The 27,864-nt window shown below is 43.9% G+C and overlaps 1 protein-coding gene and 1 long non-coding RNA gene across 13 annotated transcripts in view; one reads left to right on the forward strand and one right to left on the reverse strand.

The window, feature by feature from the left end:
* SLC8A1 (solute carrier family 8 member A1) overlaps nt 1–27,864 on the reverse strand; it is a 304,433-nt gene that overhangs the window by 59,684 nt on the left and 216,885 nt on the right. For 4 of the 12 annotated variants that reach the window (XM_083432980.1, XM_083432978.1, XM_083432979.1 and 1 more), the window contains exon 3: nt 811–917. The exons of the other annotated variants lie outside the window; for them this stretch is intronic. In XM_083432980.1, coding sequence (XP_083289106.1) covers nt 811–917 — 107 coding nt within the window. The remainder of the gene's footprint in view (nt 1–810; nt 918–27,864) is intronic. 12 annotated transcript variants of the gene reach the window in all.
* LOC310674259 lies at nt 12,407–24,834 on the forward strand. Its single transcript, XR_014509488.1, has 3 exons — nt 12,407–12,913; nt 13,172–13,283; nt 24,607–24,834. It is a non-coding gene; the product is annotated as an uncharacterized lncRNA (long non-coding RNA).

The raw sequence follows: 27,864 nt of genomic DNA on the forward strand, positions 1-27,864 counted from the left end.
ACGTGATTGGCTAATTCTGGAATTCTACTGTAAGCCAATCAGGTTGTGGATTCACTTCTATCTGGAGCATGATTGGGTGGTTCCTGCCAACCAATCATACTGCTGCATTGTTCTAGGACCAATTAGACTGCTGCATTCTGAATCCTATTGTTCTAGGACCAATCAGACTGCTGCATTTTGGATCCTATTGTTCTAGGACCAATCAGACTGCTGCAGTTTGGATCCTATTCAACTCAGTACATAACAGTGTGTGACACTAAGAACCATGGCAGGTTCTCCCCACGACCCATGTGAACACATTAGACTGTCTGAATCCAGCCCTTGTTCACAAAACCTGCTACTCATCCTTTTTGCCCCACACGGGTGTTCATTCTCCAGAGAATGAATGCCTGAAAGGAATTATAACACCATTTCCTCACAGCCACCAATTTAGCTTCATGGAAGAACACAGATTTGTCACATAGTACGGTGCCCTGGACCTCAGTCAAGAAGAAAAAGGTTTTCGCTTGCCATACCAGTATTGAACATAGGTTAAATACTGGTTGTTCTGCTGAACTAAATAGAATTTAAATTAACTAGATGCTACTCTTTCTAAGATTGTGCCTGAATTTTACAGCAAATGGAAAACTTGAGCACAGGACATTCTAGCAACAGCCTCTGTGGCCAGTGACTCGGCTCTCTGCCCCTTTACATAGATAATGGAATGTGTGTTTTTGAGACTCCATGAATGGGAATGTGCCAGGCATCCATGAGTGATCAAGTCAGGTGCATACAGGTAGGGCTCAGCCCCACACAGCCGGTCCTTTTCACCTTTCTTTTCACTCATCTCCACCAGACGGGGCTCCCCAATCTCAACGTAGAACGTCTTGTTTTTCTCATACTCCTCATCATCAATTACTTTGATTGATACCACTTTGCTGAAACAGAGAAGGAGAAGGAGAAGAAGAATACAGATTCAAGAGTAAGGCAAGGGAAGTAAAAAAAGAAAAGAAAAAGAAAAGAAAGGAAAGGGAGGAAAGTAAAAGAAAAGAGGAAACTGCACAAATTCAAGGAAGAAATCAGTGGGTTATTGCACCATGCACTTGAAATGATGGCATTCTATGTTAGTAATATGCAACAGCTCACAAATGCCTCTGCAAAAACCACAATTGCATGGGATAATTTTCTGAGGAACGTAAGAAGAGACCTGCTAAATCAAATCCAAGGCCCATCTAGTCTAGCATCCTATTCTCACACGGCATCCTTTTCAACCAGATGTCAATGAGAAGCTCACAAGGAGAACAAGAATGCAAAAGCATTCTCCCCACTTGTGATTCCCAGTGGCTACAAAGACGTATACTGCCTCACACACTGGAGGTGGCCATCGTGGCTGGTACCCATCGATAGCTTTACCATCCATGAATGAGTCTAATCCTCTCCTGAAACCATCATCCTAGTTGGTGGTCATCAACTCCATCTTATGAGGGCGAATGCTATTGCATCCCATAGTGGAAGTCATCTAACTTGTGTGCTCTGCTGTCACTCTAGGGCATATCTACACAATAAAACCTACATTGGTTGTATACCACTTTAGCTGACCTGGCACCTCCTGAGGAACCCTGGGAACTGGAAGGCTGATGGAGGTGCTCAAAGCTGCATTAGACAGCACTTGCTACTCTCTAAGTTAGGAAGCCACCAGCAGTGTGGTTTTAAAATATGGGTATGCTCCTGTATTGCCTACTATTGCTCTGCATCCTTATGTTTCCAATGGAGGGGAGTGTAGGATTTGCAAATCTGGATATGGCATCAGAGCATTGCTGCTTCACAGTCACATCATGCGATGTTGGAGAAGGGCAATAGGTCAGTGGCAGGGCACCTGCGCTGCATGTAGAAGGTCTCAGGCTCAGTCCCCAGTATCTCCTGGGAAAGATTCCCTGTCAGAGAGCAGCTGCCATTGAAATCCAAAGGCCTTGCTCCCAAGTGAACATGTTTAAGATTGTGCTGCTCATTCGGTTTCCCCGTGCTAAGTGCAAAAATATTCAGGTTGCACCATAAGAGAGCTGTTTAGTGTGACTTACTGCCAGTTAAGCATGCACAGGATTGCAGTCTAAGGCTTGGTACGCCTTAGCAGCTTAAAATGCAGTGAGCTTGTTCCCCCCAAAGTCACATTTGCACATTGCTGCACACATCAGACAGAGGGCAGGGATGTTTTCACCCAATGCACATTATCTGTTTGTTTCTCTGTGTCAGCAACCGCCCTCTCTCTCCCTGAACTCCTAGTCATGAAGCTGTCATCTGTGCGTGGACAATGGCTATCTCAAATGTACACACCCCACTTAACTGCAAAGTGAATGTGGCTTACATTTTCAAATAGGATGAGGGGAAACACATAAAACAGCAGGATTTCTCAACTACAGGATAGGTATGGATTGTGGCTAACACCACAGGTACACAGTTTCAAAAACCAGCGGTGGGAGTGCATTGGACCCAGAGGTAACAGCAATGTGTACAAAGCCTAAGACTCCACAATCGCCCCCGTAATCCATCCAAAGACAAATGGAACACTGGGGCCCTTTTCATCATGTCCAGCAATATCTTATCTTCCCACCCACATTTTAACATCCGATTTGAAGAAGATAAGTGTTCTGGTGCATGAGAAATCTTCCTCACAACTCTGTAGACTGCAGTAGGAGTTTTGCCTTGCTGTTGCTTCTGAATCTGTTTTTTCTTCCTAAGCAAATTGGGTTGTGAAGAATGCAAATAGCTGCAAACTGCTCTTGGGCATCCACTGCATTTCTTCAGACAGGGAAAAGTGGCATGAAAGCGGGAAGGACCACAGCTCAATAGCAGAGCATTTGCTTGGTGCGCAGAAGACCTCAGGTAAGGCTAGGAGAGGCCCTGTTTGAAATGCTGAAGATGGACTAATGAGCTGACTTAGTACAGGGCAGCTTCCTGTGTTCCTAAATCAACCCTCTTCATCAAGAGGATCTAAGCCTAAATTGCTTCATCCACTTTTCTTTTCCTTTTTTTCTACTTAAAAGGAAAACGGAAAATAAGTAGCAATGCCACTGGAGAGTTGGATAATCAGAAATTCTCAGGATAGATTATAGCAGAAAAGAAAACATTCACTCAGAAAGCCATGCTGTACGAGCCACTAATTTATACATCTATACCTATATGCAAACACATTCTATTACCCTAAAACCAATCAGTCATTGCATCCATCCATCAGCGTCTCCATCTCCCACACAAACACAGCAATGATGCTCAAGGTACGTCAGCCTTATTTTCCAGTCTGCCAGGGGACACTGCTCTTTCCTTGCTCTCTACCCTGCTGTATCTTATGGTATGTCTGATTCTGCACATTATTAACGTGGCGCTTCAGAGCTAAACTGCATGTTATCCCAGGTTTCCACTTCGGCGTCCTTTGACTGTCATTCTAGTCTACTGAACTCTGTGTGTGTTTGTGTGTCCGCAGGGTGGGATGGAGTTTTAAAAATGGACGGTGAAAATGGGCTTCCTTTCATTTGATGTGAACACTGAAAACGAGTGTCCCCAGCTACTTCCATAATCAAACTGAAAAGGCCAGGAAGAGAGGATGCAAATGAAGCTGTCCTTGCCAAGAGCTGTTGATATATGCATGAGGATTTTCAGCACAACGGCCTTTAAAAGAACTAGACTTAACTTCCAACAACCAGAAATGTCAAACACTTACCTGGGAAAAAAAATTTAACCTACTTACAATTGTCTTCCCTTTTAGGCCCCTGGTTTTTTTTTTTTTATGATGAGTTGTGTGGCAAGTGATGGGGGGGGGGATAGCTCAGTTTTAGAATACATGTTTTGCATGCAGAAGGTGCTATTGTGGTTGGGAAGCCCCCTTGGCTGAGATGCCGGAGAGGTGCTGCCAGCCAGAGTAGACAACACTGGGTTAGAACAGCTTTACCTCAGGCTGTTTTCATATGTTTATCTTTTTAATTCTTTATGACAGTTTGGGACCAAACTGTGTGGGTTTGAATCCTTTGAATACACAGGATGCTATGGCTCATCCACTATTTTCAAACAAATATAATTTGCACTGTTTTCCATCCTGTAGTGGTACACAGGAATGGAGGAGCTTAGGGCAGCCTTAGGGTTTTCGGTAGCGACGGAATCAGGCTACAAAAGGCATCTGACAAAGTAAATATGACCGGCTATTTCTAGATGCTTGAAACTGGTCTCGGATGTTTTTAAGCGTTCTGTAAAAATGAATAAAACAGCAAAAAAGAGTAGATGGATGTCACAAAATCTGTGCATGAAATCATCTAGTCTGGCCATTCAGTGTTGGCTATAAAAAGATACACCTCAACAAGCTTTTATAGGAAACTATTTATCCATGGCTTTTCACAGTCTGGAAATGCAAAGGGATGCTTGAGAATGGAAGAAATGGCAGGGAAGCAAGTTTGAAGAATACTTCTTTGGTCCTCATAGCTGTTGGTTTGTTGTTCTTTTTCAAAGAGAAAATTCAATTATATTTTTGTCTGATGCCTTAACAGAGAAGCTTGACCTATCCTTGCACCTTCTTATCTTGAACCACCATCCCAGCAGATTCCATCTGTTATGGGAGAATTTATCAATGTAATAAAGGAAAATAAAAAGATGAAAAAGCTGCATACAGAAAAAGCTCAACTGCAGCAAACCCCGCCTAAGACCTGTATAACCTGTTGTTCAACCAGGTGACTCTTTCTTGACATAACAGTTTTCCAAAATATACCATTTCTCCCACCTTATGCAGAAAAGCGATTCAATTTATAGAGAAGGATTGAGGTGTTTATCTTATCAAACGAACTCTGCGGCTTGCAAGGATTTCTTGCCATTAAACACATACCCATACACTGCAAATGTCCCACTGTCTCAACTACATTGCCCTGCCCCTTCTTCATTATCAAAACATTTTTATTTCTGTTACATCCAGTGTGTGTCATTGTGGCTGGTGCATACGACTTCACTCAGATACTTCAAATCCCATCTCAACGTTCCTCTCTCTCCAGCACACATTTATTAAGGTGCAACAGTGCAAAAGGCTCATTTTAGAAAACCAAACCAGATGAAAAACCTAATCAAGCAAATCTTGGAGGAAGGAGTGCATAGCAACAGAAATCCTGTACACCAGGCTTCTACAATCTAGTGCCTTTTTGGACTCCAACACCCATCAGTCTCAGCCAGGACAGCTATGCTGCTTGGTGCGGATGGGAGCTATGGCCAAAAACACCTGGAGGGCTCCAGGTGAATACTGCTGCAAAGACAGTGAAATCAAATGGCACAAGATATTTGGTGCAGACAGGCTTATATGTTTTCATGAAATATTATATTGCATAAGATGGGAGACTGCTTGAGCTATCTCAGTTCGTTTAATTTATTCTTTTTTTATAGGCTTTCGTACTATGGTACACTCTGAAGCTGTTGTCTACCTGTTGGACCTACCTATCCTTTGAATGGTGAATGTACCACCCTTCACCATAGGTTTACAATATGGACAAAATAATAGGCAAAAAATAATGAACATTAGAACATGGTAACACAGCAAAAACAGTGGTCAAAACAGCAGCAGCCAAACCCACAGTATCTATAAGGCAGCACAAGGAAAGCTGGGATAAAAAACCCAAATTCTGAGAGATGTAGCCTGGGCAGGTCTTTTGTGGTTTTTTTGTTGCTGTTGTGACTATCTTTCTTTTCTGTTGAGGACTGCAGAAAGCAAGTAGGCATTAATGGATGGAGTATCAAACTTGATTACCTTTGGTTCTATGAAATCGGCCAACCTAGTGTGACTCCCTTCCCATCTACTTTCGAATTTCATCAGAAAGTGCTTTGCTAAGGTTGTTATCAGCACTGCATTCTTCTCTCTTTTCATAATTTAGATCCAACAGCAAAGAACGCATTGTTGGAGAAGCACAAGCACACAGAGAGAGGTGTGCTTCCTCATACTAAGCCAAAAGCCTATTATGTTTGCCCTTCATGCTTACAATAAAACTCATTTACTCCAAGCAAAAGATAGCTATGAAAAGTTACAAGGCTGTGACATAGCTGTGATTGGTTCCTCCCGCCCCATGAATATTTGCAATAGTTTGTTCCATTAATGATCGCTACAGCAATCATTTTATACCAAGGCTGGGGAGATTTTGCAGAGGCGGGAAGCCAAACTGAAATAACGAGAATTCTTGGGCGGAGGACAATCTGTCCTCCAACTCTGATTTCTACTGCACAAACAGACTCCTTCAGTTTCAGATATAGGGCTCTACAGGTAAGGAGTCAGGTGCAGGTCAGCCTGAAAGACGCAGGGCTCTGTTGTCAGTGAAGGTAACTCTTCATTCAATGAAATGGCATACAACTCAGCAACACTTCCCAGTAGGTCTTGCCCCTATGGAGCATTTGCCGGGACTGAAGGTCCCTGCTTTCCATCCCTTCTAAGGCTCCTCCTCTCCCAGATGTTTCCCAAGCAGTCTCAACCTGCACCTGCCCATCTCTGGCCTCTGTTCCACCCTCCTCATTATCCTGTTTAGAGACAAGCGGGGAGAGGAGCTTGTCACAGCAGGAGAGGGAGATTCCCTGGAGCAGCCTTTTGAACACCGACAACTGGGAAATACTGGCCTGCGAGCGCTCCAGTTGGAGAACAGCCTTTACCAAAGGTGTCATGGGCTTTGAAGATGCTCAGACTCAGGACACAAGGGAGAAACCTGGTAAGAGGAAAGTACGCTTGGCAAACCCTCACCATGATCAACTCCCACCTGGAAACCTATGACCCCAATGTGGAAGGACGTGTGGATCCAGAATTGGCCTCCACAATCACTTACGGACCCACTGTTAAAACCATGTTTATGGAAGACAATTTTACTCAGCTATGAGTGATCACCAAAGAAAGAAAGATCCCCATTCTACCATGAAACTCATTGGCTGACCTTGGGCTAGCTACTGCCTCTCAGCCTAACCTATGTCACAGGGTATGGTAATAGTTTTTTTCCAATTAATAATTGTTACAACAATCATTTTATACCTGAACTGGGTACATTTTGCAGAGCCGGGAGGCCAAATTCTAATAACTATCATTCTTGGGGCGGTGGAACTCTAATCTCCAGCTCTGTATTCTACTGCACAAACAGACTCCTTCAGGGGTGGTTGTACAGATGCAACTGCTGCATAGTATCACTTTATTAAAATGAAGGAGAAAAAAAGGAGAAGGTGCTATGTTATTAAAACTAACGACAAATGCCAGTGTAGCCAAAGAGGTAAAGGAGGCACACGAGGCTGAACATTCTCTTATCTATGCAGCTACAGCCAACACATGGCACTAAATTGTGTTTCCAGGCAACTGTGGACTGCTAATTAGGAGCAAGAATGAGAAAGCCAATATAACACACCCCCTTCCGCATTTTTTTAAAAAAAACATAAAAGAAGATTTCTGTCGAAATATGTAATAATTCCCTGCCTCCTCGTTTTTACTACAAACAGACATAGATGCAAAGCTGACAACAGCAACTCAGACCTAGACGTTTGTGCCAGCAATCTGCCTCCAAAAACCAAACATACCTTCGACGATTCTATAATGTCATTTACTTGAGATGGCCTTCTGAAGCTGTTGATGTGCCCTTTCCCCAAACAATTATTTGCTGGCATAGCTGGAGAGAAACGAACGTCATTTTCAGAGAGCCAAAGTTAATTTGGATCGCTGCCTGCACAAGCTTCCCACTTGGATCTCAAGTAAACAAGTCTTCTAATGGTAGGACTAGTCCTGGTCCCTTGTTCTCATTGCACAGGCAGCACAAACAGGCGGGCCAGTTAGGGAAGAAGGCTCTGTCGATATGTATAGCTATTGCCTGTATTCTAACATGCTCTTAGACAGCCGTTAGCATCTAATGATTGGAGGCCAAACCAGAACATGAGGTGGAGAGGAAGTGAGAGAAAGCAGTCAACACCAGAGGCCTTATTCCATTAGCACTTTCCGCTGAAAGGCAACGAAAACAATTTGTCTCCTTACCCTGCAATCCTCTCTTAGACTGCAAAGCAAATTGAGAGGATGATTACTCTCTTTCACTTAACCACGGGGTTGCGGCTAACCTCAACAGCACATGTCAGCAAAAGCGTGGCCAACCAGGGCTTATGCAAACTCTATCGTTTTACAGGATAGTGCTTCACTTGCGCTCTTAACATAGTTAGTAATGCGCTGACGGTTTAACGTTTGCCTTGTGCGATTCTTGCTTTTGCAAGAGTATTTGGTGCCATGGAGGGATGACTGTAAAAGTCGCAAACCATTCTTAATCAATATTGCCCCCCAAGTATATGAAGAAGAAGAAGAAGAAGAAGAGGAGGAGGAGGAGGAGGAGGAGTTTGGATTTGATATCCCGCTTTATCACTACCCTAAGGAGTCTCAAAGCGGCTAACATTCTCCTTTTCCTTCCTCCCCCACAACAAACACTTTGTGAGGTGAGTGGGGTTGAGAGACTTCAGAGAAGTGTGACTAGCCCAAGGTCACCCAGCAGCTGCATGTGGAGGAGCGGAGACGCGAACCCGGTTCACCAGATTACGAGTCTATCGCTCTTAACCACTACACCACACTGGCTCTCGCCATGTGCCATATGACTCCCGCTATGGGCCATAGTGGCTCCCTGGGCATAGATCTGCCAATGCAGTGCTATTCAGCAGTTTGGGTCTGGAGTGCCCATATCCAAGCCCAGGTTCCCCCATCCCACTTCTTAACAGGTGGTCAAATCTGAGAGCGCTGAGTTGTTTGGTGCTACGCATAAAATTCCCACTAAAGTGTCGTGAATGGCAGGCGCTTCCCCTGAGTGTTTGGTCCATATATGCAGCACAGCAGTAGCCTTCCATGATTCCAAATTCATCAGGGGGTGTGCAAGCTTCCACATGTGCCCCTGCTGAGTAGAGGAGACTATTTCTCATCATTCAGGGAGCGTGAAATCTGGTGCACAATTATCCATGCCTGATTTAAAGTCACTAGAACCACTGCACATGTCATGTAACCTAGTGCAGGATAAATCTCATAACAATTTTCAAGTGCAAAGTGCTTCGTGATCTTCATTGGGCTTGTGCTCATTAACTGCCCAAAGAGTTAAAAATGAAAAAAATAATAACCAGTGCCCCCACTGACACAGTGAAAATCGGGAGGAAGACTAGTTCTAACAAGGTGCATCAGCTTCAGTGGTGCAAACAATAGTGATTCTGAAGCTACTTCATTTTGGTAGGAAAGGACAAGTGAACCGGCCCTGCTCCTCTTGCCAATGTAATGCTGGTTCTGGACCTATTGCACTACTGAAAATCTACACCTAGTGAAATAAATTATGTAGTTGGTTTGTGACTTTTGCCTATAAATCCTATGCTGGCTCCAAATCGTTTACATCACTGCAATTTTTCACCTAATAAACATAATTATGTAGTTGGTTTCTGGTTCTTGCAATGGGGATTTATTATTTCTGTATCACACCTGTCTTCTAAGGAACAATATCTAGTCTCTTCTTTATCTACACAACATCCCTAGACTAAGAGATAGAAACTGGTCCAAGATCACCAAATGACCTTTATGGCTGAACACAGATTTGAATTTAAGTCCTCCTGCTCTAAGTCCAGCACTCTATCAGCTATACCACTTTGGTTCGCCATTCAGCACTGGCATGGGTTACTTGTGTTTCACTTGTTTTCGGAGGTACGAAAAGCACTTCCACTTCAGTTGGAGGCATCACAACCTTGCAAAGAAGAGGAAGGAACTTGTTATACATAACTGCTCACAACACGAGGCTGTAAAAAACTGATTCAAGATGAGAAAGAGTCAAGGACCAATCAGAACAAAGGTTATGTCTGATCAATCAGGGGCAATGCAAGTAAGGTGGTGGTTAAACCCATCTCCTAAATAATCCGTTTAGTCCTAAAGATGCTCATCACCATAAACTGCTTTTACATGGCGCAGGTAGGCATTCTGCCTCAAGCAGGAGCCAACATGACCCTTAAAGGGGGATACAAACAATTACCTTTTATATATTTCCCAGCATAAGTGATATTTAATCAAGTTTCGATTATGATTTTAACATACAAAATGAAATTATGACCCTCTTCCAGAATCCTAATTTGGCAACTTTCAGAGAAAAGTGTTTTGAAAACACACACGTCCGGCTATTTTACAGATAACACACTACAGTCATTTAGGGGAATGTTTTTCCATTCCAGGTGTTAAAATGCAATTTTTACAGTCACCTGCTCTACCTGAACCTTGCATATAATTTTCCAAGCTCTTATTTCACCCAGTAAATGTCAATGTCACCTTTCTCTTTGCTGCCCTGTTCAGTCAGGTAAGTCAGAATGCCAAATAGGAATTGATAATGTTTTTATCACAACATACTGAATATGCCATGAGGTTTTTTTGGTTTTGGTTTTTAAGTCAGAAAACAGGAGACTATGAATAATTGATTGTTCATGCGTAATTCGCAGAATACATTTGATTAATGGTTATTGCTACCCAAAAAGGAACTGTATACTCACTGGAGAGGAATCACCCATCTGTTCCAACTACATTTCAACCTTTGTGATAAATGCTTAAGACTTCCTACTAATAATAAGGAATAATGCTGAATGTTATTGAACTGCACAAATAAAGCGGATAATTTTGTGAGAGCTAATTTGGTAATATCACTGTTTGCATTTGATCAAACATAACTCTTAAGTGGAAAGCTACATCTTACACTGCAATTGTGTAGCAAAGCACTGATTGGCCCTTTCTCTGTTCAAAGTAGTCCTGAGAAGGTGTTTTTCACTGCAGAAGGCAGAGGTAGGGGAAGGGAAGTTTTAATATTCCTGTGCTACCTCTTTTGCTGTTAAATTCTGGCCAGCTGTTTTATCTCCCAGGAGGTTTGAAAATCTGTTTACAATGGTATAGGAACACTAGAATTGTGGGAATCTAAACTACAGTTGGCTTACTCTTAGGGCTAGGTAGTGAAATGTGTGTGCTTCTTTCTCCTAGCTTTAAAGTGTGCAAGATTCCAGAATGATTGTGAGCTTCTTCCTTTCAGCCAACTTTTCTTACTTGAGCTGGCCAATTCTGAAAGAGTGGTTCTAAAAATAAAAAATAAACCACCCCTGCCTTCATTTCATGACGTGATACATGGAAATGAGATCAAGCTGCATTAAAGGGCTAAGAAATTATCTCCTCCCTGGGAGCACAGCCCTTAGCTATTGGCTTGCAATCCCCAAAGAGAAATACCTGGCAGAGAAATGAAGACAGTAAATCACAATGAGATTTAATTCTCTGCTCCAGGGCCTGTTTGATGGAGCTCCATACGCTCTTATATACTTAGGAGTATGCCAGCTCTCTGGAGTGGGCTGTGTTATCTGAAGAATGAAAACATCACTCGTAGCAGGAATTATGAGATCCTTCTGAGAGCCCTACCCAATTGTGCATCACTCTTTCAAATTGGATGCCCTACCCTCTACTGTTCGCTCTTCCCCACTCTCAAAGAACAGAGGTGCCAAAATATATGAAAAATTGGCATGCCCACCAAGAAACATTAAACGTAACACATCAGCTAGAATTTAATAGTCAGTCTAATGACTTCTATGAAAAATTTATTGCATGTCATGTTATCTAGTAGCATTGACAAGAAACTAGTAAGGGAATTTTGATTACTGTCACTAATGCAAAAACGCAGGTTGGCTGTGCAACAAATGCCATAGCCTTATCACTAAGACAGTAACATGGAGGCAGGATTTTTCATTGGTGGCACCAGTGTTGTGGTCCATGAGAAGCCCATCAGTATTGGCATTCTGCCGGCTCTTGAAGACACACCTTGAGCTTGGAACTTTCAGATCTAATGTTCTAATTGTTCTTTTAACTGTTTTAATTGTTATGCTTTTCAATGAGTTTGTTGTATCGTATAGTTTAATTATGAGTGTTTTTAATGTTTTGATGAAATTTTCTTATTGTGTATTTTCATCATGTATGGCTATTTACTACTTATAAACTGCTTAGAAACCATTTTTGGCATGCAAGTAGTAAATACTACTACTGCTGCTACTACTACACTCAAACCCCAACAGGAATCATCTTGTTCAGGATTCCTCTCAGCCAGCCAGCCAATAATGCCTTCTTCTGGGTTACTACAAACTGTTAGGAGTTCAAGTAAATGAAATCAATATCCTCTATTTTCCATTTTTCTTTTCCAGCTGACATTCAACATTCAGTGGCTCCTGATAGAAAGTGAGCATGCCAATCCTCATTGGCCTTTTCGTGTGTGGGTTTTGCCCCCTTTTGGTGGCTTTAAAAATATTTTTTGGTACTTCTGCAAACCATGCCAGTTCCCCCCTCTTGCTTCTGTTGTGGCCTACTCCTGCTGCCCCAGGGGCACTGAATCCCCTATCAAAAGAGTTATGCCCCTGCAAGAATGAGAGAGTGCCACCACCACTTGTGATGTTGTGGCTAATCTACAGAGCAGGGAGTTGTGTCCTATTGTTCCGAGGTCTTTGGGAATATGGAAACAAAGAGGCTGGGTGTTTAGCACAGACAACAGCTAGAACTTATTGATGTACCAGCTCACAGTTCCCAAGAGCAAAAATGGACTGCCCGCGTTTTTCTTTGAGGCTCCTCACATCTCCAAATCCAATTCACAAGTTGTGATGAATCGGCAAGTATTTCTCCCCTGTGGACACTTGCCTACTGGGTTGCTATAGGGTAGCGACTGATGGTGAGCTAGAGATCCCATTTCAAATCCCAAGTCTGCCATGAATACGCTACTAGGTCAATATATTTTGTCACCTGAAACGTCCCCTTCCTCCAGGGAAGAAGGGGTGAGTGAAGATCTACATTGGGAACAAGGAGGTGAATTGAATCAACTTTACCTGACAGTTGAAGTGGCAGCCAAAGGCCATTGCAGGGGGAGAAAGGGCCTGCTCTGAATCATGCTAGGTGAGTCCAGAACCCAAGAAACCCCAGAGGGCAGCCCCTATCATTTCTTCCCTAGGGATGGGAGGAGACCGGCAGCGACTCCTGATGGGGGCTACTGTGGATCCTGCCTCCTGAGGCAGTCGCCTCACCTTGCCTCATGGGTGGGCCAGCCCTGTACTAGGTGGCTTTGGGGTGGAATTAGACATTACAAGAAATGCAAAGTTTGTGTTGTGATATTTCTTCTCCTCCTCTCTTCCCTCCCCCTCCCCCACATAATAGCAAACACAGATTGTGTGGGCCAAGAGGAATGGAGCTGAAAGCGGGCGACTGAGAAGCAAAAAGGAGGTGTCAGCATTCTCAGGGAGCCCCAAGGTTTTCAGAAGTATGAAAAGTAAGCTTTTGAAGAACACATTAAATAGCCCCCTCCAAAAAAAACCTGCCCCAAAATGACTTAGCATGAAAGGGATTTTCTTTCTTTTTTGGAGGGGGGGGGGGACAAATGGAAAATTGGGGGAGGAATAGAAGCCACATCTGCACCATAAATTAAAATCACTATTAGACCACTTTTGGTGTCTTCCTCCAGACGATCCCGGGAATTGTTGTGTGTTAAGGGAGCTGAGAGTTGTTAGGAGACCCCCCCCCCCATTCCCCTCACAGTGCTACAATTCCCAGAGTGGTTTAAAAACCAGTCCCTCTTCCCAGGGAACTCTGGGAACTGTAGCTCTGTGAGGGGAATGTTGGTTATCCAAACAATTCTCAGCACCCTTAAGCTACAGATAATTTGTTCTCAAAACTGAGGTGGCAAATTAGCAGTGTGTGTGTACATGCACATGCAGGCGTGCTGATACTTGCATGTCCTCCGCAGAAAACAGGCATGCTTATATCCTTATGTAAAGGGTTTAGAGGAAATGTCACATTTGAAGCGTAATTATGGGTTGATGGGCTTTGTTCACACAGTATGGTGCACGTTCCCCTTGGTAAGACAGCAAAAGAGGACACTGCTCCAATTGGCACCTATTATGGCTTGTTTACAAAACAAAGATTTAGAAGTTGTCATTTGAGGATTAGCAACCCCTGCCCGCACAGACAAGGAATTCATGGGCATTTCAGCAACAACCCATTGTGGTCTCCGCTCACTCACAGTTTCTGCAACTCCAAACTGACAATGAACGCATGAAGCATGCTGCTTTACCGGGGTTGTTTATTTTCTTTAAACTAACATCAAAACCCTGAATCATCACCGGAAGGTGGACACACAGCAGAGATGTTGTTGCCTTGGCATAACAGGCCGTGTTGATTGTGTGTGCTGCAATTCTCTGGGTGGGCCCTTGACCTGTCCATAGTAGACAATGGTGGTCAGTTTCTCAGGGCGTGGGGAGGAACTGGCAGTCTCTCAGCTGCAGGAAACATGGTAGAGTGCATGCGGGAAGCAGTCCAGATCTGCTCCAAGACAATGGCCAGCCACATTTTCCTGCTACAGGTATGCTGGACACCTATTGGCCAGCATGGATGGCTCTGCTGACTGGTTCTCTATCCTAAGCCCTAATGAGGTGGAACCTCCATACCTGCCAGAACATAAGGTGCCAAATGTTGGGCAGATGGGCATGATTTGCGGCAAAATGAATCAAATCAGCACATTTGCTGGTCTTGAAAGACCTACATTGGCTCCCAGTACGTTTCCAAGCACAATTCAAAGTGTTGGTGCTGACCTTTAAAGCCCTAAATGGCCTCGGTCCAGTATACCTGAGGGAGCGTCTCCATCCCCATCATTCTGCCCAGACACTGAGGTCCAGTGCCAAGAGCCTTCTGGCAGTTCCCTCACTGCGAGAAGCCAAGTTACAGGGAACCAGGCAGAGGGCCTTCTCGGTAGTGGCGCCCGCCCTGTGGAACACCCTCCCATCAGATGTCAAAGAGAACAACAACTACCAGACTTTTAGAAGACATCTGAAGGCAGCCCTGTTTAGGGAAGCTTTTAATGTTCGCTGCATTACTGTATTTTACTGGGAAGCCGCCCAGAGTGGCTGGGGAAGCCCAGTCAGATGGGAGGGGTATAAATAATAAATTATTGTTATTATTATTATTATTACTACTACTACGGTATTATTATTATTAATCTGGACCATGGGTTGGAGGTTCCCCTGAGCTGGTATATCTGATTTTGCAGCTCACAGCACAGGAATGGTACATTTAAAAGCTGCCTTTCTGTGCTGATTAAGTACATGTGCTGGCATGGGTGCATATGTACCAGATGCTTTGCTTTAACAAATAACCAACCACCACATTGGGCCTTGCTGCTACTGAATGCAAAAAATTGATATTTATGATGCAACAAAGCACCGTGTACACGGACAGAAAAGCTGTTTGTTAGGATGAAGGTTGAAGCTGCCTGAAGCAAGTGAGGAAGAACAGCACAAGAATAAAAGAGAAAACACAGAAGGAACTGTCAGGGAACTGCCATCGGAGCTGGAGGTGGAGAGAAGGCTCCAGAGGGATGCCGGAGAGGGTCCCAGCAGGGAGAGAGGCAGCCCATCCGCTGGGGAAGGAAATCAGCGTAACACCAGTGGAGAAGGGGGGCAGATGGGGGAATCGGAGAGGTGGCTCCAGGACTCCTCGCCGGAGACCAGCGGAGAGAGCACGGGGACTCCACTGCCTACACCCACCCTGCGCAGAAGACTCCCGGGCAGGGAGAGTAGGAGAAGACTGGGCGTCAAACAGCTTTTATGCTGGAAGAGGTTCAAGAAACGCCCACTGACGGATCCTGCCAGAGACTGAGGCAGCCACGAAACTTGAGGCTGTCCAGACCGAAAGGGTTCAACCAGGTAACCTAGCCAGGAGTGGCGGCAACTTACGCATGAGCAACCCCTAGAACCATTACAGGAACAAAAGGAGAGAAATGTCAGTTTCCTACATTGATACTGTACTAGTTATATCTTTTCATTTCCCAGTTTGAGGGAGCAGCCACTGGCTGGGAGGCACATTGCCTATCCTGAAATTAACCCTGACTGGGTGGGGTGAGGTGAACCAGCTTTGGGGACATTTTGAGAGGACAAACCATGATAAGAGGGGAAAGGTTAATCATCCTGTGCATACCCATTATTCCTGTGCTGCTGACTGCAGCTGTTTTTAATTTAAAAACTGTATTTCCAGGGAAAGTTACATGGAACTCTATTCAACATATAGTTTGGCCTTCTCAGGTGAATCTGATCCCTGACTGTACCACTTCAGATAGTAGCTGGCAGTTCATGTGACATGCAAAAATAATAATTAAAAAAAAAAATCCCTGCACACAAAAAGCTTGCATGTGGTGAAGAGTTCTCTCAGACGTGCTAGCTTTCTGTGAACAGGGAGTTTTTTGTACAAAGCTGCACTGAAGCTCACGAGTGATGCAGCCCACACACAGATTTGCCTCTTCAGTGAGAGCTAGGTATCAGTGAAAGGGGAAGGAAAACAAGTAAGAAAGTGAAGTTAATATTTAGTGATAAATGGCCACTGCAAAGTGTATCTCTATGGGCAGATTCATGCATGAGTCAGAAGGTATTTATGTGAAGAACGGCAAGGCCTGACACTGTATATGAAGGCTAGTGGAGGGAATAGCGAAAACAGTTTTCTGCTGGGTTTTGTTTGCATTTTAAAGCAAACCTGCCTTTCCCATTTCTTCTTATTTAGCTGCTTTGCAACCTTTACTCCCAAGGTTCAGGCAGGTTTTGCCATGCAAGCATTGTCTCTGTAACCTTTCGCAGGATGTGGTGTCCAGAGAACCCCAAGCTAAATATAGTTGCCAGTAGTTGAGAGGGGCAAATCTGTCAATTTTGGTTTCTCTCTGTTCCTCAATGATTCCAGTCTTTATTTCAGTTCTCTACATTTCCACATCATTTTGTGAATATTTTTTAAGTCCTCATGAAAAAACACCTGCAATTTAGTGCAAATCCTCCCCAAATATACACCTTTGCATGCTATTTTGCCTAATATGCAGATTTTGTGCAAAGCAATGTCCTCTAATATAACACATTCTTTCATGTTATTTTCATAAATATATGTGCTTTTGTGGACTCTCTGTATGCATTTTGGAACACATTACTTGGCTAGAGAGAACAGTACTGCAAGATTTGGAGAAATGTGTGTTTCAGAGGATGTCTGTATTTCAGTTCGTGATTTGTTTTGGAAAGCGTAAATTGGATAGGATGGTCCTTAAATGCAAACTGAACTGCAGTTCTTCCCCCATTCCTGTCTTTGCTCCCCTGCAGTTACTACATCTGAATTAAAGGTCATACACGTTATAAATCTGGCAGAACTTCAGAACATTCAATTTCTTGACTTCAAACATTTTTCAGATTTCACATCTGTACTTTGAAGGAAATGTGTCTGCTCCCCTTTTCTTAAAAAAAAAGGTTATATATGAAATCAAGTGAATGTATTTTAATGTCACACAGGATGTGGTGGTGTAATTGTGGACTGTGCCACTTTAGAATTCAGGCAGCCCACTGGGAAAGAAAGTATGTTCAAATTTATAAGGAGTGGGAAGAGAAAGATGTAGTGTTTGCAATAAGAGCAGCGGCAATGCACGATAAATTCCTTAAAGCTTTACAAAAACAAGAAGATTAAGGTGCATGCTTTATTCTGAAGGAGGTATGTAAGTAAACTCAAAATAGGGAAGCTTTTTAAAGCACGCTATCCACTACTAACAAAACTCGAATTAGTGCTAAAGTGCCCATGATGAAGACTGATCCAAAACTGACTTTGTAATAGCTCTAAAAACTTGCAGGTGGCGCTGTGGGTAAAACCTCAGCGCCTAGGGCTTGCCGATCGCATGGTCGGCGGTTCGAATCCCCGCGGCGGGGTGAGCTCCCGTCTTTCGGTCCCAGCTCCTGCCCACCTAGCAGTTTGAAAGCACCCCTAAGTGCAAGTAGATAAATAGGTACCGCGGGAAGGTAAACGGCGTTTCTGTGTGCTGCGCTGGTGCTGGCTTGCCAGAGCAGCTTTGTCACGCTGGCCACGTGACCCGAAAGTGTCTCCGGACAGCGCTGGCCCCCAGCCTCTTAAGTGAGATGGGTGCACAACCCTAGAGTCGGACACGACTGGCCCGTACGGGCAGGGGTACCTTTTACCTAAAAACTTGCAAGCGTTGTTCCCCGTAAGATAAAAGTGAGAAGAAAGCATATGTCAGGCATGTTTCAGATCTGCCAGTGCTTTAAACATTTCCCACAGAATCATCACCACTAAATATAGTAAGTTCAATGGTCCCCACCCGGACGGTAGTAGGGAGGAGCTGCACCTGTTGCATGTCTACCTGACAAGCGGTTATAGCAACTTAAAGCATTTTAGAGCAGTCCTTTAGTAGCAACTTGGATGGCGGGTGAAAACCAAACAGGTCCACCTTCTTTCCATCACCATACCATTAAAAGGTACCCTGGTTTGTTTGTTTGCCAGCACCAAGCCTGAAAAACGTACGGTTGTCTGGAAGAGAGCAGCAGCAAACCACCTCAAACACTCTTAAAATGCCGCGTTTTTCTCCACCCCTAAACAACCTTCCCTTAAGTGTCTCTCTAAGAGGGTCGAACCACGGTAGCGGCATTTCATCCTGTGAATGTTTAACGCATCACTATCAATCTTGTGCAGCTCTATGAAAAATGAAGCTGAAATCTTTCAGAAGGAGCACGGTGAACAGCATTCTTTTTTTTCCTTTTTAAAGAAGATCGCTTTTTGAAAAATGGTTCTTTGTTCCTGAATAAGTAATAAAGTGAAGCTGACTAAGTGAGTCAGGGCTTGGGGTGCTGGTCGGAGAAAGGCTGTAGAGCGGCACACCAGTAAAATACTCTGCTTAGGGTTGACTAAGTGCTGTGCTGTTTCTTTGAATAATTAACACCACTAACGAATCCTGCCAACTCCGTTTAGAGGTAAGTCGCTCAGTGCAATCTTTACATTGTGGGCATGCATAACTTTTGCGCGGTTTCTACAAAGTGCACCGTACACACCCCACAGACAGGCAGTCAAACGTTCTAAAATCAGAGAGCCCCCAATTTTAGGAGCCTACGTTGCTCCGTATTAGTCAGACTATTTATCCTTCTAGGGCAGTATTGTCTGCTCTGACTGACAGCATCTCTCTGAGATCTCCAAGCAGATGCCTTTCCCATCACCTGCTGCCTTCACTGTAGATGCCAAAGATTGGACCTGGAGGCTTCTGTACAAGCAAACCACGTCCACTACCACCGAGCCTACAATCCTAGCCTCACAGCCTTGCTAAGCAACGTTTCTCTGTATGCCACCATTTCTGCCCTATATTCTCTCTCTCTCTCTCTCTCTCTCTCTCTCTCTCTCTCTCACACACACACACACACACATTGTGCAGAGATTCTTTTATTCTTCTCCAAGCATCTATGTGAATTTCCAGACTGTTGCTATTTTCCAGGTAAAAGTCAACCACAAGCCAGCAAATTAAGGTTGCACAGTTGAAGTGGATTTGGCGTTGTTGGGCACAGCAAACCCTCACCAATACCTACCCTGCTTTTTGCAGTAAGGTGAGGTTGCAAACAAATCAAAATGAGCGCTCAATGAACAGTCAACATGCTTCCTGACAACCTTGTGGAAACAAACCAGGATGAATGCTCTAGAAGCTGCTGGCCTGGAAGTGCCAAGAGTTCTGTATACCTCAACTCAACTTCTTAATATATTTCTTTTTTATGGTCATAGGTATATTACAATGAAATAAAAAGCTTGCTTCTAGCATTTTTAAACCAACACGGGCCCTGTCTGCCTGTGAAACGATGGTACTGTGAATAGGAACTTCATCACCTGCCAGTTCAGTGTGGTTTCTTGCAGGTAGATCATAACTAAAACATAACTCCAGCTATGTTTAGCCCAGGATCTCATTTACTCTGGATTTCCTGCCTTGCTTGTGTGTACTGGCTTCAATTCTGAAGGCTTGACTATCTGGCAAACAAATAATTGGGTGGCAATGGAAAAACCTACACATTCAAGTCACCTGTGTGAAAATGTGACTATGGATAGATGCATTCCTTGAAACTAATAGTCATTTTGTTGACATATATTGGGGTATGCACACAACCACAAGATTTGTCTTGTATCTGTGGCATTTGGAAGTTCTGGATCTACTCTGTGTAATTCCAGGTCAATTCACATCTGATCACCTAAATCTAAAGTGAGTATTGCCCCCCTTAACTATAATGGAGAATCTAAAAGTGATTGTAACTCTTTTCTTTTTTCACAGAAGTGGATGAAATTTTACGGCAAAGGATCTTCCCTAGCATGGACTAAGCACACCAAATTTCAGGCAGATCCATCCAAGCATATCTTGTACAGGAAACCTTCACTATTTCTGCCAGAATTAGAGGTAAACTGTAGGCATGATTCCCTCTCTAAGGGGAGGAAGCCTGCTAACTTTCAGAAAAACTGGAGCAGCAATTCTCCTGCAAGAACAGTCTTTACCCTTTAGACAGGGAAGATAATATTCCCTCCCCAAATGTACTGCTTACAAAAAGTTTGAAAACTCAAGATATGAGATAGGTGCTTCTAGGCAAGAAACCCACGAAAGTTCAGACAACTTGGTCTAGGGGTTAATGTGTTATGTGATTTTACCTTTGCTATAAAAAAATGGGAAAAGCTAGCTTTTTCTTGCTGCCACCCCATCTCAGGTACCCTTAGGGGCTCCAATCTGGATTTGTGCAGAGTTAACTCCTTAGCCTTTTCTCTCTCCTGAAGATATCCTGCAAGGCAGCAGGGGTTTAGGATTAGAGTTTTATTCTCCTAAATGGGCTACTTTCCCAGGTTAAGACTCCCCATCTGCACATCCCTTCCCTCTACAGCACATGCAGAAACGGGCTTCTTGACTGTTGGACCCACTATTGGTCTCGTCTGCTCAATCTGCCGGAGCCTGTCTTCGCATGCACGTCGTCCCTAACTCATTGAGGGTTTGAGACCCATTGGCTACCCTCAACTGGTTTAGCTGGCCAGTTGAAGCTGTTCCTGGGGTGTGGCCGCTGTCACATGCTGACAGCTTCTGGGAGTCACAGCTGACAGCTGAAAGTACCCCAGAAGGAGCACAACGTGCCCCATCAAGAAAGATACTACCCCTCTCCTTACACCCCATAAACTCAGAAGTAGAGGGGGACCCCTGACCATTACGTCCAGTCATGACCGACTCTGGGGTTGCGGCGCTCATCTCGCTTTATTGGCTGAGGGAGCCAATGTACAGCTTCCGGGTCATGTGGCCAGCATGACTAAGCCGCTTCTGGCGAACCAGAGCAGCGAAAGGAAACGCCGTTTACCTTCCCGCCAGAGCGGTACCTATTAATCTACTTGCACTTTGACATGCTTTCGAACTGCTAGGTTGGCAGGAGCAGGGACCGAGCAATGGGAGCTCACCGCATCGTGGGGATTCGAACCACCGACCTTCTGATCAGCACGTTCTAGGCTCTATGGTTTAACCCACAGCGCCACCCGCGTCCCAAACTCAGAAGTACATCCCTCTGAATTCAATTGGGCTTACTCCCAGATAAGCGGTGTTAGAATCACAGCCTTAATCTGCTTCCTACTGTGGATTTTTAAAACCAAAGACCACAATGTTCATTATTGTTCTTTTCACATGGAAACAAGCTGGAGTGTTTCTGCTTATTCAAAGTATGTGGCTCTCCCAAGCCTGCTGATATTTCTTCTCCCTTGTATGTGTGTGTGGATAGTACCATAAGGAGTAGCACTAGGAGAGCTGAGTCTGCTATTAGTATATTTCATTGAAAGCTGGCTTGGGGGGCTCTTTTTAGGACCAAAAAAGCAGGTTATAAATACATTTACCCCCAAAAGTCGATGAGGATAAACAACAGTAATTTTCTCTACTCATTTGGCTGTCAGTGCCTGGTTTTTTGTTCATTGGCTTGTGTTTGGACCGAAGTTTCTCAAAAAAATCAATAATATATTACAGACATAAATAATTGCTTCAACTTAATTTCAAAAACAAGCCATATATATATATATATATATATATATATATATATATATGGGTGGGGAGTGGGGAAGAAACAAGATTCTGGGCAATTCTTGTTTTTCCCACTTGAGATTCTCCGAGGAGCAAATTCTGAGGAGGTAAAACATGCTTTCGCAGACACCAGAACATTTGTCTGGAGACTGGTGATGTGCCTTAGTGAATTATAATTCAAAATAGAACAACAAGCAGAGCCTCTAATTATAATCATAGTAGAAAGAAAGAGGGGGAGTTGGGGAGAGGGAAGAGCAGAATGCTCCTGGCGTTTTCTCGTTAGGCCTAATGGTCAGGAGAGAGGGAATGACTCAGGCCATCAGTAATGGCGCAAGGGGATCTCTGTGTCTCCTCCTCGCACTTTCCAGGGCCATTGAGGCAGACAGGTGCCAACCGCCTTCAGCACCAGCAGCTGACAGGAAATGTAGGAAAAGTGGATAGGCTTAACCAATCTACAAATGCCTACACTGCAAAACTGTCCTGGCAATTGGCAGTAATTGGCTGCCACAGAGCAGGGAAAGCTGTGAGGCTCGTAGCTGGCAGGAGCTAGCGGGTCTTTCTCTCGGGTCCTTCTCTGGCTTAAGCGAGTGTGAAGACAGCCTAAAACCTTTTGAAATAAAGATGGATTTTAAAAAATAAACTCAATGGATGATTATGGAAAGAACGAAACTCAATGGGCTCATACAAAGGCTAAAGGTGCAATCCTATGCCCACTCACCTGGTGTAAGCTTCACTGAACTCTCACCTGCACCTGAGTAGACATGCATAGGATTGCATTCCTAATGAGCTAGGCAGTCCCAATCAACTGAAAGGGTTGGGGGAAAAATATTTCGGATCTCAAGCCTTGGGGTCCGAACCTGTGTTTTTGCTTGAAAAAAGCTCTCACTCATAAATCTGTGGTGTTGCCAATACAGATTAAAATCAAGTGGATTTTCTAGGAGTTGTTGTTGTTCTGTAAAGATGTCTGAGGGCAGGACAGGCTACAGAGGGGGACACTTCAGGCCCCGGACCCGAAAGAGAGGAAGAGGAAGGGACAGACGCTGCAACAGCTTCGCAGCCGCTGCCCAGTCCCACTGTAGCAAGCTCCGCTCCTCCTTCACTCCAAGATCATGCTGGGCTTTACATGTAGCTGAACAGAAAGCTCAGAAAGCCCAACTGGGGGTCCCTCCCAGCCGGACCTGGAAGACATCTGGAGGAGGAGATTTAGGCAGAGGGGCCAAATGCTAATCTTGGCAACATTGCCAATGAGCTCAGCCAAGCCTGCGTTCTCTCTACTTGTATATAGTTGTACCTTGGAATGTTTTGGCTCCTGAGTGCCACAAACCCGGAAGTGAGTGTTCCGGTTTGCGAACTTTCTTTGGAAGCCGAATGTCCAATGGGGCTTCCGATTGAGTGCAGGAAGCTTCTGCAGCCAATCGGAAGCTATGCCTTGGTTATCAAACATTTTGGAAGTCGAACAGACTCCCAGAACGGCTTCCGTTCGGCTTCCAAGGTACGACTGTACTATTTTACTGACTAAACCACTGACTTTATTTTCAGTCTCTGAGTCTCCTTTCTGACCTGCTGATGGCCCAGCCCTGACACAAGCCAACCTTCTGGTCTAACTTGAACAGAAGAAAGGGACTCTGTGATCATATGCATGCTCACTTAATGCCACTCCTCGTGTCCCTTCCCACCATCAGAAACGCCCCCAGACACAACCCCTTGCCAACCTAAGTGTTCGCTTGACTACTCCTTTGGATCTTGCACCTGTGATTTAAACATTATTTTTCCATTGGAAGGAGTGTGAGGTATTTGAAACCGAGCTGGACGGCGAGGTGGAGGGAACCGCTTATCTGGAAAATAACAGTTTGGGAAATGGATGTGTTCTAGGGCTGAGACAGATGCACACATCCTTTTGAAGGTGGAAGATGTTTAGCTGAGTCAAAAAACCAAACCAAACACAGCAGAGCTAAATGGTTTAGTTTTGAGTTATCTGAAAGACCATTTAAACCCATACTTCACGTTTTCAGAAAAGCCTTGAAAACCCACTTGTTCTCAGCGGCACACTCGTAAGTGATATTTCATCTCATTACTGAGCTCCTTTGGCTGGCAAGACTTGTTAAAACTGTGCTCTATTTCTGGCCTAGATATGCATTTACTATTGCTAAAAATGTAGTTATAGTGGAAATTTGGTGTTTATTTCATCTCACTGCTGTTTAAAGTTGCGTTTTTATTTCTGTGCAAGCCACCTTGAGTAAGTTACGCTCATAAAGGAGGCAGCTGGGAGAAACAGGGGCACCAAAAGAATGGGGGGGGGGGAGAGGAATGTTCTCACAAAATGTTTTCTACCTGGTCAAATGGCTATTTTTAGCATGTAAATCAAAACTGGTGAATGTTCACCAGAGCCTGAATACAGGACTAGGGAAGCTGTGGTTAACCAAGATGGCTAAAGGTTAAGGGTCCAGTGTGGTTGTAATGGTTAAGAGTGTCAGACTAGGACCTGGGAAACCAGAGTTCTGGTCCCTACTCAGCCATGAAGGTCACTGGGCGACCTTTGGGTAGGTCTTTCAGCCTAGCCTACCTCACAGGGTTGTTGAGAGGATAAAATGAAGATGAGGGAGAACTATGTAAACAACCTTGTGCCTCTTGGAGGAAAGTTGGGATAAAAATGCAATAATAAAAATAAAGGATGATGGGAGTTGCAGTCCAACAGCCTTAATATGTTTCCCCGCCTCTTCCATTGCAGATTTCGAGACCAGCTCTCTTGCTCTTTGCAGAATCAAGCCTCCAGCTGATGATCACTGACACTCTTGTGTTGTCATGCTTTGACTTTAAAGGCCTGTCATTTCTGAATGCCATAATCAACTGTGACAATTTATTTTCCACAGCTCGTTGGTTCAAAGGGTCTTTCTGGGACATTTAGTTTATTGCACTGCCATAATTGAAAATTATCTGACACCTGCAATTTTTGGAAACCAGGACGTAAAGAGTGTGAAGTGTTTAATATTTAATTTGACAACAGGAGAGGTTTTTATTCAGCAGCTAATAGCCACATCTTGCCACCTTTAGCCAATGTTAGCTTTCATCCCCAGCAGCAACTAGTTTCTCTGAAAGAGACACCACTTTGCTGGATGATTACAGCTGGCAAATCTCGGCCAAATGGGAAGCAGCTGGGAAGACAAGGAGTCTGTAATTAGCAGGCCAAGTTTTCTTTTTGCCCTATAGCCCAGCGAAAGAAAGCAATGATGAAAAATTAAAGGGGAATGTTTATATATAAATAAAATTAGCCTGGGAAACCGAAAGCTCAAATGGGCCAAAATGCAGAGTTTGGAACGGAAGATGGAGCAAGCTTGTTTTCTCCTGCTCCAGAGGGTAGGACTTGAACCAGTGGCTTCAAGTTGAAGGAAATAAGATTCCAACTAGCTATATGGAAAAGCTTTCTGACAGTAAGAGCTGTTCAACGGTGGGATAGTCTCCCTCGGGAAGTTGTGGACTTCTTTCGAGGTTTTTAGTCAGAGGTTGGATGGCCACCTGCCATGGATGCTATACTTGAGATTCCTGAATTGCAGGGGGTGGACTGGATGACCCTCAGGGTCCCTACCAATTCTACAATTATATGATTCTATGACGCTTACCTTCAAATGTCCCTGGGTGCACCAGGCATGCTTGCTCCTCCCTGCAACCTTCCCACATTGAGCAGGACATATTGATGGGTGCTTCTATCTGTGCATAGCTTAAAGTGCTTAGAGCATGGGTAGGCAAACTAAGGCCCGGGAGCCGGATCTGGCCCAATCGCCTTCTAAATCCGGCCCACAGATGGTCTGGGAATCAGCGTGTTTTTACATGAGTAGAGTGTCCTTTTATTTAAAATGCATCTCTGGGTTATTTGTGGGGCATGGGAATTCCCCCCTCTTCAAAATATAGTCCGGCCCTCCACAAGGTCTGAAGGACAGCGGACTGGCCCCCTGCTGAAAAAGTTTGCTAACCCCTGGCTTAGAGGCACTTGCATGACTGGGAATGCTGGTAATCCTCCTTCAGAGTTTCAGACTGTGGAAGGATTGGAAAGGGCGGGGGGGGGGGGCAGGGCCAGTACCAACACCAAAACACACATTTCCACCCCAAAACCTTTCAAATGCACAAAAAGGGCTTTGAGCAATGGGGTTTAAGCAGCATGGGATTGCAGTTTGGGGATCCATCTATTCTATGCACATCGAAGACATACAATTGCTTTTGGGGAAACCACTTTGCTCCCGTGTGGAGCTACGGATGCACTTTGCCGCTGTTTCCACCATGAGTTGCGCTGATAAAAAATAATGGCTGCAACCTTTCAAGCAAAAACAAGCTAACCCTGTTTTGTGCACCTGTCACAGTTGTCATGGTGACGGCCCTCCAACACGGGCAACCATTATATTATTGAAAGGAGTGTCATTCCCGTGATGGGTTCTTTTATGAAAGGGTGCCCAGAGATGAGAGGGACTTGTACACGTGTGTTTGTGTGGGAGGTTTACAAATTATTTATCAAAGTTTCCCAAGTTAAATCACACGGCAGAAGCCTTCGTGTAAAAATAGCAATCCTGTCCAGGGAAGGCTGAAAAGGGGCTGTTTAGGATTGTAGCAGCTTGCCTGAGCTGCACTCAAAACATGACTTAAGTCAGGCTCTTTGCCTGCTCAGTGCAACGTCCGCATCTTTTCCAAGTGGTCATTTATGCACCAACAAAAAAGAGGACAAGAGAGAAATCACTTTGTGTAAAATTTGCATAGGCTAATTTATGCGCATAGGTACAAATTTAAAAATAATTACTGTATTTAGACGGAAATGCAATGGCAGTATTTGCATGAAGCGGTAAGCCAAACTATGGCTTAGCACAAAAGTGCTGACTCTTTGCTCCTTCTCAGTCCTTATAACTCACTGGAGCACAGAGAGGTGAGCTTCTCTCTGAAAGGTAGCCCATTCACGTGGTCCTGGAAAGCTAAAGTTTACTGTGATGTGCAAACAGGGCCGGTGACTCCAGCCGACAAAAGACAGGAAGAAGGAAGTGTTGAAGTATTAAATGGGCTAGTGAGAAGCTTTGGCCTTCATCATGGAAGAGATGCTTCTTTGAAACATGTTTATATGGTGTTTGCAATTTTTTGGAAAAAAATACTGGGATGTTTAAATATTACTGTAGGGAAAAGAGTTTAAAATGTCAGAAGATAACATCTTCTTAAACGATATACTTAATATATGAGGCTTGACAAGTGGTCAACATAAATAGATTCTCTGTGCCCTTACAACTGTAAAAATATTGACATTAATACATTGGAAGGACAAAAATATGGCCCCCTCCCCTCAATGGATAGATGACATGACAACTCTTGCAACCCATGAAAGGATTGCTTTCAGACAAAGATTATGCTTGGACAAATTTAATGATATTTGGAATGTATTTATTGGAACCATAGTGACCCATGAACCAACGTATATTTGAGGGAAAACATAAGTTTATCTATTTACATATATTCTAAATATTTCTGTAACCTTAATTATATTTTATTGTTATTTTGTTATTGCTGGTTTCCTCTGCCTTTAAAAATGTTTTTATGTATCCTATTTCTTTTTCTCTTCCCCTATTCTTTCTTTTTCTGATTTTACTTTAACTCACTGTAATACTCTGGATAAAATATAAATAAATATTGTGGAAGAGATGAGAGGTTTAGGCATCAAGGTGTGATAAACCCACCCCTGCTGATGCCTGATTAGCCGGGCCTTTGAGAGCAAAGGTAGAAATACAGGGAGGAAAGAGAGGCCTAGAAAAATCTGTAACTGCCCACATGATGTGAGTGGTTATAAAGCAAAAAGGGCACATTCCTCCTACTCTTCAAACTGTACATATATCTAAAGTGGGAATTTGAATCTGCATTAAATAAAGGCATTAAATAAAGTGTGAACAGGTCCGCAGTGATGGTGTGTACAGAAAAACATTTCAGTTGCAGAAGTAATGCCCTGGGGGTTAAATTTAGCTCT

This window comes from Podarcis tiliguerta (genome assembly GCF_965153285.1).
Source record: "Podarcis tiliguerta genome assembly, chromosome: 3".
Taxonomy (NCBI): domain Eukaryota; kingdom Metazoa; phylum Chordata; class Lepidosauria; order Squamata; family Lacertidae; genus Podarcis; species Podarcis tiliguerta.